The sequence below is a fragment of the Biomphalaria glabrata genome, chromosome 11 (assembly GCF_947242115.1).
Source record: "Biomphalaria glabrata chromosome 11, xgBioGlab47.1, whole genome shotgun sequence".
Taxonomy (NCBI): Eukaryota; Metazoa; Mollusca; class Gastropoda; family Planorbidae; genus Biomphalaria; species Biomphalaria glabrata.
In genome coordinates this window covers 40,767,406-40,784,531 of record NC_074721.1, presented here as the reverse complement: position 1 = coordinate 40,784,531, position 17,126 = coordinate 40,767,406, and the positions used below count along the sequence as shown (strand labels likewise).

The 17,126-nt window shown below is 34.3% G+C and overlaps 1 protein-coding gene across 8 annotated transcripts in view; it reads left to right on the top strand.

The window, feature by feature from the left end:
• Window positions 1-17,126, top strand: part of LOC106054935 (uncharacterized) — a 110,890-nt gene that overhangs the window by 35,830 nt on the left and 57,934 nt on the right. For all 8 annotated transcript variants that reach the window (XM_056003541.1, XM_056003536.1, XM_056003537.1 and 5 more), the window contains exons 11-28: window positions 31-192; window positions 1,548-1,734; window positions 2,463-2,558; window positions 3,315-3,454; window positions 3,989-4,328; window positions 5,227-5,366; window positions 6,839-6,962; window positions 8,215-8,349; window positions 8,977-9,171; window positions 9,786-10,019; window positions 10,587-10,797; window positions 11,387-11,553; window positions 11,709-11,876; window positions 12,526-12,648; window positions 13,422-13,556; window positions 14,668-14,784; window positions 14,964-15,083; window positions 16,732-16,986. In XM_056003541.1, the coding sequence (XP_055859516.1) occupies window positions 31-192; window positions 1,548-1,734; window positions 2,463-2,558; window positions 3,315-3,454; window positions 3,989-4,328; window positions 5,227-5,366; window positions 6,839-6,962; window positions 8,215-8,349; window positions 8,977-9,171; window positions 9,786-10,019; window positions 10,587-10,797; window positions 11,387-11,553; window positions 11,709-11,876; window positions 12,526-12,648; window positions 13,422-13,556; window positions 14,668-14,784; window positions 14,964-15,083; window positions 16,732-16,986 (3,049 nt within the window). The remainder of the gene's footprint in view (window positions 1-30; window positions 193-1,547; window positions 1,735-2,462; window positions 2,559-3,314; window positions 3,455-3,988; window positions 4,329-5,226; window positions 5,367-6,838; window positions 6,963-8,214; window positions 8,350-8,976; window positions 9,172-9,785; window positions 10,020-10,586; window positions 10,798-11,386; window positions 11,554-11,708; window positions 11,877-12,525; window positions 12,649-13,421; window positions 13,557-14,667; window positions 14,785-14,963; window positions 15,084-16,731; window positions 16,987-17,126) is intronic.

The window sequence follows — 17,126 nt, the reverse complement described above, 5'->3', positions numbered from 1 at the left end:
CTGTGAAAGAAACTTCTTTTATTTTACTAGATTTACTCAAAGTATGGCAGAAAATATGACCCAAACATTTTCAAAAAAGCCAATGAGGATGTAAAAAGCTATACAGGGGATGAGAGTTATGATGCAACAAGTGTTATTGTGGTCACGTGGAGTGATATGGCACCTTACCCTTTATACAGGAGTGAAACAGAAGTAAGTCGAATTGTAAATGTCATTTACATTTGTCAAAAGCAAAGATTTACTGCTGCAGGGATGAACCACTCTATAGAAAATACAATAAACATGTATATATAACCCTGTCAGAGATGCTGATGGTGTGTAACTTCTATTTTTTTTTTCTTATAAAATACAAACATTACTTCAAAAAAGAAGATCACGCATAGGATGTATTCATCTTCTTTTTTGAAGTAACGTCTGTATTTTATAAGATAAGATAAGAAGATGAATACATTCCATGCATGTTCCTAGGTCAATCTAGTAAATTGCATGTTAACCAATGACTTAAGCTCTGCCAAGTCTCTGCCTGGCTGTCTTAGGCAACCCATTCCATGCTCTAATAGCACTAGGGAAGAAGGAGCATTTGTACAAATTTGTCCTATCATATAGAACAAGGAATGTGCATTTATCTTTGTGTCTTTCTGAGTATTTTATTAGATTTTGTATTTGGTTCAGTGTTGTATGTATAATTGTTACTTACTTTGAAGTCTTCTATTCAGAAGGCATTCTAAATTTAGGGATTTTACTAAAGCTTTTACTCTAGTCAAATGTGAAAATTCGTTTATGGACACACTTATAGTTTAATATGTACAGGATAAAAATATAAAAGTAGCAGAGCTCACCATGAAGCACAAAAATATCATGAAATAATAAGAGAATCCACAATTGTGAACAATAAATGTGTATTTCCAGCATCAGTTATTAATGAAGAAATGTCTTCAATATTGAATGTAAATTAACTTTAACTTAAATCACAAAAACTGTAAGCATGAGATGACATCACCACCAATTTTGATATTCAACACAAATTACTCAGACAGATTTTGTGTCTAGCATCTATACTCTGATATATAATGAACATCTAAACTCAGACTTGTTGTTAAACATCTAAACTCTGACTTGTTGTTAAACATCAAAGTTCTAACTTCCTCTATTAATTGTCTTTAAACTCTCCCTCCTTGAACTTTAAATATTGGTTAAAAACTTTCATTCATTCTATTTGAAGATTTGCTATTTCATTAATTATATTTATTCGTATTACTAAGGTAAACAAGCTATTAGGATTAACAACAGGCGTACAAGAATAATATATGAATAAACTTACAACTTTACAGCCAGGTTTAACACATTCTGTTAGAAATGAAGATTATTACATCCTAGCCCAAACCTCTAACAAGGCAGGGGAAAGCATCAGGCTGAGTTTGAACTAGGATTCATTGTGATGACAGCCCAATGCACAAACTAAATGATCAGGCAACCGCCCAATGCTTTTGTTATAAAACTATTAACAGACTATCGAAATACATCCTTTTGCTTTATCATCGCAACAGAGAGTGACTTTCCAATGCACTATCATCACAGATGGCACCACAACCTACGCTGTATATCATTATGGTCATGGTGCCATGAGGTTTAACGCCCAGCTCAGGAGGCCAGTAGAAGCTGGATGGGGTGGCATCAATCTGGACAGCTCCAGAGTGAACTACTATAATTTTGATCAAAATCTTGGAAATACTGGTAAATATATCCACCATTTTTTCTTCGGTCTTTCATAGAAAGCTGAACATTTAGAAGAAAATATAAAATCTTAGGTTATATTCATTGACTATAAGACCAAAGCAGTTGAATCCAATTGATTTTCATCTTAAATTAAATTGGATATAGTGCAAGGGGGATAACTTCTTGGTATTTTGCACAAAGTTTTGCTTCATCCTTATTCACTCCCTTTCCTATAATACAACTTTTACATCTACAAATTCGGAATGTTAATGGAGAGAAACAAAAAAAAATATTGCAGAAAAGGGAGGAAATCATTAAATTAGCCCAAAAGCTGTGGAGAGTTACATGTTAAGCGGTCCCTATGTTCTAAAAGCTTTGGAGAGTTACATGTTCAGGAGTTACTTACTATGTTCTCTAGTATGATATAGAGGGGAATAGGAATATAGAACCATGTTGCGTAATAGGGAAATTATAGAAAAACAAACACCTTGAGCTACTCAGTCTGTCTTGATTACTGATTACCTCCCCTTTTCCCCAAATCTCAATATTAAAAATGTTGGCTTTTCTTTAGGACTCAGTTATAAATTTCTAGTTTTAGAATGAGTCTTCATTTCGCTATTGTTGATCAAAACTGAATAATCATAAATTAAATGCTAATTACTGTCAAAATATACTAAACCCATATGCTGTACAGTGTTTTAATTATTATAGTCCTGTTCTTATATATTTTCCTTTTTATTTCATAGGTGTAGTTGGCAAATGGTTTTTTCAAATTGGCAGAAGAGAAAACTACAAAGCTAAGTGTCTGAATTGGTATTACAAAAACTTGCAAGACTATGACAGTAATAATTTGTTTAGTATTTAATTATCTTTATACTTTACTTATTTTAGTTGATAGCTCTACACATTTTATTAATAATTATTGATAATTAATTAACGGTTATCCCTGCCCTGAATGTGGCAAAATATGTAGGTCACAGCTGGGGCTGCGTAGCCACAGGAAATACTGCTTTCCTCATTAATCATGGGACTCAAAGACAAGCCTTATTATTATAATTCATAATCCTTACTCTAGGATATAGAAAATTGTAGTCTTATAAAATAGATTTTTCTGATTCCTCTTGATTTATTTCTAATTTCTTAAAATTAGGTATAAAATATTGTGTTATGGAAATAAAAATTGGAGGTAAAGAGATTAAATAGAAAGACTGTAGTCTATCTAGTAAATTAGTAAAAATGCCTATTATGATTTCAAGAAATGAAATTATACTTTGTTGTATTTGTTTCGGATGTTACTTCAAAATTTAAGATTATTGCATCCTAGCAGTAGGACTTTTGGGGAAAGAGGGGTTGGGAATGTTAGGATTACCAGCAACTTGGGAAGCAGCTTCTTTTAATTATTTCTAACCAAAGTGTATTAAAAGAAACCATGAAAGGAGCACAAAGAAGATATAGAAAATAATACACTTCTTTTTTTCTAGATTGATAAGATAAAGTTGATTTGGAAACTCTAGTTTGTAAATGAAAAAATTGGTTGGTACAATTTTTTATGATTCTTAATAAACTTCATTCTTACTTTGACCCTTTTCTTCATAAAGATATCAGGTTCTGGGATATTGTACTTCCTAAGTGTCCATGCAATGAGTTCTTTGTTTGGGCTACTGGCTGGTGGCAAATGTCCAACCAAAATGGTGTCAGCTGCTATGAAAGTTATAATTCATACACTCCATATGGAAGGGTGAGTACTATGCTTATTACATCTTCAAAAGGTCAACTGTTTCTTATGATGTAAAATAGATTGACCACTATTAGCTTGTCATTCCTCATTTGCCATTGTTATTGTCTTGTTAAGTTAGATTGACTTGACAAATAAATAGAAATCATGCAATAGGCAAACAATAAATAGTGTTTGGTTGTTAAACTGAATGTCATTAAGTTGCTAATAAAAACTGAACTATTCTCAAGATTTGTATAACCTTTCTGAGTCTACCCAGTGGAAGTAAGTACTTAGTATCTTGGCATTAATAAAGCCATGTTGATATGATGGCCATATAGTCTGTGTCTGCTTGACATGCTAGGTACAGTTAGACACTTGAACTGGCTAAAATCTTTTCTCCTGACCTGGTCAATGTAAAGCTTTAAGGGTAATTCAATTTTTTTCAGATTTATTTCCTCTCATTAGAGACACAAATGTTAGATAAATGCAGCTTATGTACATCTGAAGAGACCAAACAGCTAAAAACCAAGTTTGAAACTTAAATTTTTTTTTCAGGTGTGTTGTTACCGCCTAGATGACTGGCAGCTGAGCTGGTCCAGTTTAAGCTGGATGTTTTCTGCTTTTGGAAGAACATTTGGAACTTTTGAAAACCGGATGCCTTTTGCGGGAAGTCTTCAGAGGAACTCTCCCTATTTCAGCGGCAACTATAACTATGGGTACTTCAACAATCCTATGTTTGACACAAACCGGTACAGTACTCAGACAATCTTTGCTTATATGCATGAGGTGGATGACCTTGAGCCCAAACAGTGGTGCTGTTACCAGTCCAATCTGTGTCATCTGTATTACCAAGTCAGACCAGCTTCTAACTGCATTGGTCCCAATGTTGCTTTCGGTAGGTCAGATATTGAATGAGTTATGAAGCTCTATTACAAACCCTTGTTACTCAAATATTGTAGGATAAATATTCAGACTTTAAAGCTGATCAGATTATCATTTTATATTTATACATTTCAACCACAAACTGACGTTTTGACTTACTTAATCCTGTGAACTCCCAGGAGAGCATAGGGCCGCAACCACACCTCTCCACCAAACTCGATTTCAGCTTTCTTCATCTGCTCCCATGTCATTCCAGTATCCTCAGCTTCATTGATGACTGACCTCTTCCAGGTTTGTTTGGGTGTGCCTTCTTTCCTTGTGGATTCCAATAAAGTGCCTGCATTTGCAACATTGGTAGTTGTTTTTTGCAGGGTGTATCCTATCCAGCTCCACTTTCACTTTTTGTTATTTTGGGCTATTGGCTTTTGTCTAGTTCTATCCCACAGTAGTTACTCTTTCGGCCAAATAATTTCTAATATCCGGAATTAACAAAAGCTGAAGTTATTCCGTATTTGTTTTAGTGACTCTCAATGTCTCTGAACCTTAAAGAAGGACAGACTTGACATTTGTGTTATAGATTCATATCTTTTTATGTAGAGATAGTGTTTGGATTACCTGATTGCTTGAATTGTGGATAAGGTAAACCTAGCTACAAAGTAGCAACACTCTTATTGGTCATATGTAGTTATTTAAATTAAAACGTGAAAGCGTTACTTAATGCTATTAATTTAAAGAAATTAAAGTGTGTATTTATAAATTAAAATTAAGTGAACCATGAATGAAACATACTTACCTTTCACTATGGGAAAAAAAATTATTTAATAAGATATGATTATAAATATAGGCTCATATATAATGTCAGCTTCTTTTCATGAAAGGGAAACAAACTAGTTTTTAAATCTTAATTACAGGTATTGGGTTTGGTGATCCCCAAATTAATACACTGGATAACAAATGGTTTATATTTAATGGCCTTGGAGAATACAGACTATTGGAAATAACTGGCAAACATCCAAAGAACACATCTCTTTCTGTGGATTTTAAGCTTCAGGTAAGACTAAATACTTTTTATTTAGTGAGATTTAATGGTCTACTGTATGAGATTGTTGTGATGTACAAACCTCAGAGTAAGATTTTTAATAAAAGATTATATGGTAAACAACTGAGTTATTGGAAAAAAAAGAAAATAGTATATTAAAAATGCCTGACTAAAAACTAATTCCTATAAACTTATACACTACTATTCCCAGAGCCTTATATACAAGTTTCTACTATCTTTACTATCAAATTCAGTTCACAACACATTTTGGTCAGATTGTAGAAACATCTTCTGAGTGCAGGCTCTCTATTTTCTGCACTGTTTTTCTTGAGTGGTCGGCTCCTAGTGCTTCTCTTTAATGATTCATGTTTTGAAATAATCAAATTTTGGTCAACAATCAGAAGATTGAGGATTTTTTAAGTTGACATAAAGAGACCTTTCAGGATGGCTTCATGGTTGTGTGGTTAGCACTCGGGAAGTTTATCAGATGCTTCCAAGTTCAAACTCTGCTTGCATCCATCCCCTGCTGTCCTTGTAGGAGGCTTGGATGAGGATGCTGTCAGGGTGGGATAACAGTTTAGTTAGGGTATGATACAGGGTCCCGAGCTCCCCAACCTGAACATTGCAAACAAGACAAATAATACTAGCGTAAGAACTGTGGCTTGCTAACATTGAGTAAAGGTTATTCAACTGAACATGTAGCAAATACCAACAGTTGTTCAACGTGAACGATATTAATGATAACGTAAGTGAATGTACATTAGTTAACAACAAGATTGTACGTTTAACAATTTAATAAATGTATGAAATATTATGACATGAGTGATGAATAAAGATCAATAGTGTTTACAAAGGAAACACAAGTTATACATATTATGCAATGAAATATAGCACACCTTAAGGTTGGTGCCACAATTGGACCAGGGCCCACGAAACCCACAACCTAAGACCCTGGAGGCAAGAACCAAGCCATACAATCAGACCTGACTCCAACAGAGTCCCAAGCCTGCGTCCTTAAACAAGAAAATCAAGCAATCCTTGAGATCGCCATTCACAAGATAATAGGATCAATTAATTTAAAGCTACACCATGAAGAATAATGTGAAATAAACTAACTTACCCAATACTGGGGAAAACAAACACAAAAGAAAACAACTCCAACCAAAGATCTGCCATCAGTACAGCCACAACAGAAGCAAGAAAGCAAATGACATCAACAAAAGCGTGTCCTTAGAAATTAAAGTAAATTATTGTGCACAAAAGAAAACATCACGCTAGATGTGCGCGACAGATGCAACAATTTTATTTTCTGAAGAAACATCTGAAACTTATAGAACAAAACAAAATGCCTTCTTCCAAACATTTGAATGAATTTTTATTCGCTAATTATATATATTCAGAAATTAAAATATTTACCGAATCATTATCAAATTATACTAAATCATTCACATCATCAATTACATTTTCTCAAAAATATCTTCTAGGGAAGAACATGCAAGGCCGTCACCTCGTCAGGAGAGCCAACCAACGCTACTGCCTGGTGTGCGCTGGCCTTAAAAACTACAAGTGGGAATACCACCAAGATAGAAATCAGTGAAACAGGAAACAGTGAGTAGCCCTAGTTACTTAATGCGATGCCTTGTTAGAATAGCTATCAACTGATAAATGTGGAGACTACTGTTGACTTGTGTTATTCATGTCAGTATTTTTTATCATATCTGTATTATGTACTGAGATATAACTAAAATCACTAAATTTAAAAAGCCTTCAGGAGAGACTCAAAAGTAAAGTAGCAATTATACATACAACACTGAACCATAATTTCCAAATACAAATACAAAATTTAATAAAATACTCTGAAAGACACAAAGATAAAGGCACATTCCTCGTCCCATATGCTAGGACAAATGTGTACAAATACTCCTTATTCCCTAGTGCTATTAGAATTGGTTGCCTGAGCCAGCCAGGAAAACTAGTGACTTGGCAGAATTTAAGTCATTGGTTAACATGCATGACTAGATGCATGACACGTAGGACATAAACATCTTCTTTTTTGAAGTAACTTCTGTATTATTTAAGATAAGATAAAATAACTATCATCACCTGTGACTGTGTTTTAAATGTGTTACTGCTTCTTGCTATAATGTAGTCATGTTTTTATTGGAATAAAGTTTTGTTTTACAAGCTCTTACTTCTACAGTTCAATACTATGGCATTAGCATTAAACTCTCAATCTCCTTAGAGAGTAACATCCATCTTGACATGAGACATTTTAAGTTATTGATTATCCTCTACACTCTACATGGTGTTTCAAGGTGACTTGTCATCACCAAGAAGTACACAGAACCCTAATTCATAAAGTGCTGTTTATAAGTGTGTGTGCACGTATGCTACATATGTGCATGTTGTTTGACCATGCCAAACAAACTGGACAGTATTAACTTCCTCCCCCGCAAAGAGCAATCTACAATCTTTCAACTAAGAACAGGACACACACCTCTATTAAATTACCACCTGAACAAAATAAACTCCACACAACTCCCCCTTTGCAGACACTGTGCCCACCCTTATGAAACCATAAACCATATCCTCTTTGAATGCCCCTCCCTAATCCACCTTAGGCAGACCCTACTTCCACTACAGCCCAACATAACCAACACCCTGTACGGCAGTGCTGAACAACTGAAGAAAACAGCACACTTTTTTTCCTTGGCACAGTCTGCAAAAGAGCTCACAGCTCAGCAGCAATAAAGCTGGCTAGAAGAAGAAGAAGTATGCATTTATTTCATTTTTAAACAATTTTTTAAAATTGGTAAACACATATTTGGTTAAAATGGTGTCTGATACTCTAATGTTTCAGATATGATCATTTATGCCAATGGTCAAGACTATTCTCTCAGATTTCGCAACAGCCTAAATTTCTCAGAAGTTAATAAGGACATTTATTTGCGAAAGGACAGTATAACTGAATCTCTTATGATATCAACTGCAGATGGTAAGCTTGGCTAAAGCACTAATTTAGCATCTCTAAAAGATATTGCCTTCTTTTAATTTTTCTTGCAGACTGTTAAGTTGTATGTTCCCATCATTATTGTCATTGTTTGGGTTATGCAAATATAAAGGCAAACAAAGTTTGCACTGCAAAAGACACTGAATTAAAATTTAAAGGGTTGCGGTATTGGTAAAAAAGTATAGTAGGGCTAGGCTACATTTCTATAAGCTTATATAATGTAGGCTACATGTTTAATAAACATAGGCTACATTTCTAGAAATAAAAATTCAGAATTGATTCACAAATTATAAATTTTCAAATAAAAAAAAAGTTACTCCAATGATTCTTTTGTGGTAATAAAATCCCAAATCAATGTATTATATTTATATCTATTCTGTGCCTTTGATTTTGTCTAACCTGGAAGAAAAGCATGCCAAATAAATTATGGTTGGCTCCTCTACCACCAAAGATAATGCCATGTTAACCTGTGATACACGTTGATGGGAATATCTCTCCAGAAGAGGGCCTTAGTAACAAGAAAAAGTGTTCTTCGAGATGAACCATAGTCGTTCTATGACTGAAGAAGCCAGCTATGTATCTTTAATTGATTTTTAAACTTGTTTGTTCAAGGTGTTGGGTTAACAGTCTCATTGAAGAACAAAATACTTGTGTACACACTGGATGTGGATGAGATGTACAAGTCAATGACCAGAGGTCTGGTCAGTAACTTTAATGATGATCCATCTGATGATTTTATTTTTCCAAACTCAACAAAGTTGTCCAACAATGCTTCTGATAGACAGATATTTGACTATGGTCAGACATGTAAGTTCTTCATTTATATAATTATAATAAGACTCTACATCTATAGTAACTAACTACATATCTATTTAGTTAGTTTCATTCCGGGTAAATGAAATGAATATCAATTTTTTTAAACCTGTTTTATTTTATATAATAGATCTTTATGTGTAAGAGGTACCTCTTTCAGACCTTACGATATATGAGGTCATCTGTTTCTATTTCTAATAGTTAATGATGATTTTGTGTGGCCAGCACAATGATCAACTGCCTTTACTTTTCCTAATTAATAATCTACAAAACATGAAAATATTTATTAGTCTAAATAAGCTTTTGTTGTAATTTATCAGATGTGTGATTTGCACACTTGGCTATAAATAATAATAATAATAATAATAATATTGCATGTCAGAAGGCAGTACTGCTGCAGACCTGCCACATCACCAAAAAGGCAAAGGGACTATGATGAATTTTGTTTCCCTTTAATAAAACTCAACCCTGGCAGCATCAGAGAATGAATACTCATTCGTTTCTAACATATTAAGGCTTGTCTTCGAGTCCGAAGATGAATGAGGAATGCACTATTAGGCCGTTAATAATAAATGAAAATTTGACTATCTCTTCTCTGTTTTTCTCAGGGGCTGTCACTCAGGATTCAAGTTTATTTGATTACATTTATGGCCCAAATACATCAGACCCCAGTTTCATGCCGCTGTTTCTGGATCAACTTAATACAACCGAAGCTGTCATTGTCTGTAACGACGCCACTCATATAGCTTGCATTTTTGATTATGCTGTCACAAGGAATCCAGGAATTGCACTCTTGACAAAGATAACTGTAGATGTGTTTGCAAACCAAGTCAAACTAGTTGGTAAGTTGTTCATTTTTTCCAGTTATTTAATGTTCATTTTTTAAATCTTTTTTTTTGTGAATTTAAAAAATGTCTATTTTCTTTATATTCATTCTTTGCACATTTGCAAACACCTAGAGGCCTGCGCTTTGAAATACTTGTTAGGACTTTTCCTTGAAGCTAAAAATAAATGTTTCTCTTGATATGATAAAAATATTTTATTTTTAATCTTTAAAGTTTAATTTAACATTTAGTATTTTATGAACAGAATTTTATTTTGTAGGCTATACCATAATTATCTATAATTTTACACCGTAAACTACACAGTGATTTAAGTAATTTAAAAAAATTTTTTGAGAGGAAGATTATTTAATTTACATTATATATTAGTTACACTCTATGCTACACAGTATATGACACCAACAATGCTATATGTGTATATAGTGTTATAAATTAATTGTCATAACCCTGCTTTTTTGTGAAATAGAATCTATGGTTTTTTTTGTTTGTTGTTTTTTTGGTTTTGTGTTGAAAGCTCAAAAGTTAAAAAATGATATCTAATTATGTGCCCCTTTTTTCCTTTCACAGGAAACAGTGCTCCGACCATTACAGGCAACCGTGACTATAATGTTACCATAAACCAAACTCTAAACATTGTATTGAACTGCACTGACCCTGATAAAGATAACCTGTCTGTAGTTGTTCTAACCAAGCCCAACCAAGGCTTTACCTACAGTTTGATTGATGGCCAGCTTTCTCTCTCCTACACACCCTCAAAGATAACTGATGAGAGCATAGAGTAAGAAAGATTTTTTTTTCCAGTCTGTAAGAAAGACATATTTCTAGATTAGTAAATCTTTCTTTAACTCAAACACAGTGCTGTACAGATCTTAAAGTATTTATATAAACATCTCAGCATAGAAAAATAGCAAATAAATCGTATGGCTAGCCTTGCAAGTGTCTTCACCCGTGTGTTTAAACTGACTAGATATGTTTTAAAGCAAAAAAATTTTTAGAAAATTTACATTAATGATGAATCTAACACTTGATCTAGGCTTTCATTGTCCAAAAGTTAATCAATCTTTGTGTTGATTCTGAAACTTAGCAGTCAAAAGTTGAACTACATTATACTTTCTTTTAAAATAATTTTTGTGATGCATTATATTTAGATTTAAGAAAAGCTTTTTAGGTGTATTGAACTGTATTTTAGTTGAATTAGATACAAACTAACACATGGTTTCATCATCCAATTTGAAAGAGAGTAATTTTCTTTAAATGTAGTTTTAGTTTAGCGATTTAACATCAAATATCTTTTCTTCAAACATGATCGGTTGCTCTGTGTCTTCAATGTCTAGTAAAATACAATAAATCTCTTGCTTGTATGACAGGCTTGTAGTCCACGACTCTGCAGGTCTTGACTCAGGTGTGCTGAAGCTCAATCTCACCATATGTAGTGGCTGCAGTAACCATGGCCACTGTGACTTTGCTGACCTGCTAGCTGTCAACACACCCTACAAAGCTATAGCTAGATGTGTGTGTGATGTAGGCTATACAGGTAATGGCAAACATTCAACTTTATAATTTTGAATAATAGATGTAATAATCACTTTTTCTTTTAAAGGAATTTTAAATTTATTAAATAGAAAGTGTATAATTATATTTTGGCTTCAAATGGTGTTACTAGTTTATCTCTTCACTCTAAATTTGTAGGTGATGATTGTGAGTTAGACAGAAATGGTTGCCTCATGGAACCCTGTCCTGATCAAACAAAATGTCAAGACTTGGATGCGGCAACTGAAAGAGCCACTGGTCTATCATTTAAGTGTACAGACTGTCCTAAGGGTTATAAGTTGGTCAACAATGACACAAAATGTGAAGGTCAGTGCTTATGTAGTAGGAATCTATGTATAAAAAACAATATTTTGTTAGTGTTAGAAACAATCAGTGTCATAAACCTGATACAAGCAGCATATCTGTAATCATGCCTGATTGTAAAGCACTGTTATCATGCCTGATTGTAAAGCACTGTAATCATGTTTGATTATAAAGCACTGTAATCATGTTTGATTATAAAGCACTCTAATCATGTTTGATTGTAAAGCACTGTAATCATGTCTGATTGTAAAGCACTAAAATTATGTCAGATGGTAAAGCCCTGGAATCATGTCTGATTGTAGAGAACTGTAATCATGTCTGATTGTAAAGCACTGTAATCATGTCTGATTTAAAGTCCTGTAATCATGTCTGATTGTAAAGCACTGTAATCATGTCTGATTGTAAAGCATTGTTATCATGTCTGATTGTAAAGCCTTGTAATCATGTTTGATTTTGATGTATCATAGTTAACTTTACTTGTTGAAGCTGAAAAGTCTTTAAAATATTTTTTTTAAATGAATTTCTCTGAATACAGACTTGATTGTCTTATTGAGATACAAGTTTGATACTATTTCATTGCACTGGATAATTATAGACAAAACAACTAACAAAAATATAGAGAAATGTTTGATTTCTTTTTTATGTTCTCCAGATATTGATGAGTGTCAGAATGCATCTAATGCCTGCCCTGCTCATGCTAACTGTCAAAACACCATTGGGAGCTTTGAGTGCAACTGTGGTCAAGGGTTTAGGAAATATAATGGACAGTGCATAGGTTTATATACTTTTTTAATTCTAGCATCTACACTAATTTGCTTTAAAAACACCAGTGTCCTTAGTAGGTACTTCTTCTGCCAGCTTTTTTGCTGCAGAGCTGTGAGCTCTTTCGCAGACTGTGCCAAGGAAAAATAGTGTGCTGTTCTCTTTAGTTGTTTAGCACTGCCTCACAGGGTGTTGGTTATGTTGGGCTGTAGTGGTAGTAGGCTCTGCCTAAGGTGGATTAGGAAGAAGCATTCAAAGAGGATATGATTGACATTTTTATAAGTGTAGTTGCAGTGTCTATAAAGGGGTAGTTGTGTGGGATTTATTTTGTTAAGATGGTAACTTAACAGAGGTGTGTGCCCTGTTCTTAGTTAAAAGATTGTAGATTGCTCTTTGCATGGGAGGAAGTTAATACTGTCCAGTTTGTTTGGCATGGTCATTTTCTTAAGATGGTAACTTAACAGAGGTGTGTGTCCTGTTCTTAGTTGAAAGATGGTAGATTGCTCTTTGCGGGAAGGAAGTTAATACTGTCCAGTTTGTTTGGCATGGTCATTTCTTTGTACATAGCTCTGCCTGTGTTTCCTAATGACCATTGGTTCAGCCACTCCTCTTTGTGATTGTTGAGGTAGTTAACAGGTCCATCTGGTTGTTCAATAGATGATTCTGCCTTAGATAGTTTATCTGCCTTTACATTTCCCTTAGTAGATATAACAATAGAAACATTATTCCTATTATACTTATATTAAATAAGAAACTTTTACAAATTCTTTTTTTGACTACATTTAGATATCAATGAATGTGCAGAGTACCAGGATGATTGCGCCCAGATCTGTATCAATGAACTATCTACATTTACTTGTGACTGTTATGAAGGATATAGGAAGTATGGTATCATTGGCCATGATTGCATACAAAGAGAAGGTAAGTGGTACTGACTGTGTAACATAATTTATAGTTGCCTATAATAAAACCAGTGATTCAGTTTTTACTTCTGCTGCTAGCCTCTTTTTTCATATAGTCTTACAGTGTCCTATTTGTTTGGATGTTACTTAGTGTCTTATTGAAAGAAACACATAATTATCCCTTTTTAAAAAAACTAAATAAACATAGATTGAAAACTTAGTGCTGCACCAAGTCAATTCTTTAAAAAGAGTTGTGTAAAATGGAGCCACAGAAAAAAATGTTTAGCTATATAAAAAATATTGTTATTTTATACCAGTCTATTATACCAGTCTATGTTAATGGCTTTTATTTTATAAATACAATAAATTATATTGTGAAACTTAGTGCTGGCAGCTGCCTGGTCATGCGATATGCATTCTAGACTTGTCATCTTAATGGTCCCAGGTTAATACCCTGCCCTCCCCTAGCTGTCATCCTGCAGAAGGTTAAGACAAGGAAGATTATCTTGAACTTTGAAGGAATATCAGAAATATGTTAAACATACTAGAAAAATACAAAATAATAATCAGTACTAGAAAAGAATATTTTTAAATAAGAGGATATTGTGAATTGTGAAATTAAGGCAATGCTTGGACAGGAAAACAAAACAAAAACTACTAGCTTTTTAGGAATGAAGTTAACATCTTACATGATGTTGACATTCCCATATAAAAATTGTTTTGATCAGTTAAATAATTTTAGTAAGTCTTGTTTATGCCAGCAACATGTCAAGCAGTTACACGACCCACCCAAACCCTGCTCATAAACTACCAAACCATCAGCAGTGTATGTTGCTTTCTGCTTGGGGGTGTTGATATGTTGGATGTCTTGTATACACCAAGTTCCTCATTCCATGTGCTAGGACCAATTTGTACAAAAGCTCCTATGGAGGAATGGGTTGCCTGAGCCATCCAGGAAAAGCAATGACTTGGCAGAATTTAATTCATTGGTTAACATGCATGACTAGATGCATCGCGCTTAAGATATAATCATCTTCTGTCTTGAAGTAACATCTGTATTTTATAAGAAAAGTCTTGATATGTTGGGTGTCTTGTATAGACATTATGACTTGAGTCTTGCTTCTCTACAGATGTGTGTAAAGGTCTCAACCTAACATGTGAGTATGGATGTACAAATCAGTCTGGTGTTGCTGAGTGTTTCTGTCAGCACGGCAAAAAGTTAGCTGATGATAAACAATCTTGTATTGGTATGTTGTTAATTAATTGTTAACATTTTGAAAAAGATATTCTACTTTAAAGTTTACCAATAAATTTGTAAAATCAAATCATATTTTTTTAGCATCACTTATCACTATTAAGTTGAGAATCAATCATTAACCTTGTTCAAATCTTCCATGTTTCTAAGAAATATATATTTTTCTTTCAGACATTGATGAGTGCCAGTTAAATCTGTGTCCTCAAGGCTGCCAAAACATTAATGGAGGTTTTATCTGCACTTGTTTTGATGGTTTTCATTTAAGTGAAACTGACAATTTAACTTGTGAAGGTAACAAGTAACAATACTCAGTTTAGGGATTTACATTTAAATTTCTTTTTACCATTTTGAATTTTTAAGTCTCTGTGGCCAAAAAACAGGCTGCTTTTGAGAGCTTAGAAGTTGACATTTTATGTCTGTTAAACTTATCATTTTTAGAATTAATAACAAGCTTTTTTTTAATATTATAACATCATTTCATCTGTGCCTGTGGTAACTTCTGGTATATATGCCACCAACCAGTTTCCTCCAGGTGTCTTGGTTCTGGGTGAATGTTTTGAAAAATTCATGAATAGTACTATTATCTTCAGTCAGTTTTTATTTATCCTCTCTATATTTTTTCAACCAGCAATCTTTGTGTAGGAATGTCTTTCAAAACAATGATTTATTGTCAGTATAATCAGTTTGGGACTCACATTTGAGGCTGTGAGAAAAGCTCTAGTAGAAGACAGGCCCAGAAGACATTAAGGAAAATTTAAACATCTGATAATGGGTTTTTCTGCATCTGGTGTGAAAAAATATTTGGGTTACAAATGGTCTTGTGTAGCCATGTGAAGTACTGCACTCATCCATAATCTGCAGAATTGTAGCTCCCCCCTTTCAGACCTTTCAATCTATATAGGCAGATGATGTTATGGTCATCTGTTTCTTTGGCTAATGGTTCATGAGCAGAGTGTCATGTGGCTAGCACAATGAGCAACAGCCTTTACTTTCCCCAACTCAAGTCAGGTACCTATTGAAGCTGGGTGGTCTCAGAGGTGCCCTAAAAATTCCCAGTCTTCACCGAGATTCAAACTCTATTACATCTCTCATGTACAGCTGATAAAGAAGCTCTTTTTCCTCTATTTGAACTTGGCCTCCTTTTGTTTATAACTTGCTGACCAATGAATTTCTAATCAAATATTCTCCTCTTTGTGATACTGAGTATACTTTTAATGCAATGCTATATTTATCATCATCAAACTCCAGTTTAGTAAGGGCCTGTGAAGCTCTTCTTGGACAAAAGCCCTGGATAGAAAACCTGTTGGGCATAATGTCACTATACATGTGGCTTCTCAGATATGTCAAGACAGAATTCAGCAAGTCTGGAACAGTTGGGGGCACTATGAGTCAAAGTTTGGAATAAATCATCTTTGGTAATGAGGTCTCAACATGTAAACTTCAGTTCGTTTCAGCTGGGCTGTTCAGATTATCAAGTCTATCAACTCTTTTCTTAAACCATTACTCATCTTGTAGCATTCTTGGTCAGTGCCTCTTTCGTATTTACATGCCCTAGCCTTCTTCATCTTTTTTTTTTTTAACACAAAGTTCAACCTACAAGAAGCTATAAGGAGGCTGGGTTGCTGAGCAGGAAAGCGCTTGGCTTCTAAACCAAGGTCCTGGTGAAGACTTAAATTTTTAATTTCAGGATCTTTGGGCACCTTTGAGCCTATCCAGCTCTAATGGGAACCTGACTTTAGTTTGGGAAAAGTAAAGGCAGTTTGTCATTGTGCTGGGCATATGACACCCTCTTAACCATGGGCCGCAGAAACAGATGACCTTGACATCATCTGCCCTATAGATCGCAAGATCTGAAGCGGGAACTTTAAGAAGCTGTAGAGCTGCAAATAAAATTATTTTAAGTATTTATAAAATTGGCTCCAATTTTTTCCTCATGTAGCATGCTCCGATGACAAATATGGTTCTGATTGTAAGAAGTTGTGCTACTGCCGGGGTCGTGCGATGGACTGTGATGCTGTCAGAGGGTGTGTTGAGTGTGACAGTGGCTGGACTGGGGAAACCTGCAGCCAAGATGTTGACGAATGTGCTGCTAGTGCCACCACTTGCCCCCAGGACCAGATTTGCACCAACACCAATGGTTCTTACATTTGCAGCTGCCCCACTGGATATGAGCTCACCAATGGAGTATGTGAAAGTAAGTGGTCTGTGGTTATAGCAACAAGAAAGTCATTGAAATAAAACCCTATTCTAATAGTCCCAAAATATTTCACTTTTTTATGGCTCTTTAAGCAATATTAATACATAAATAAGTATCTTAGCACATTTCTTATCTTA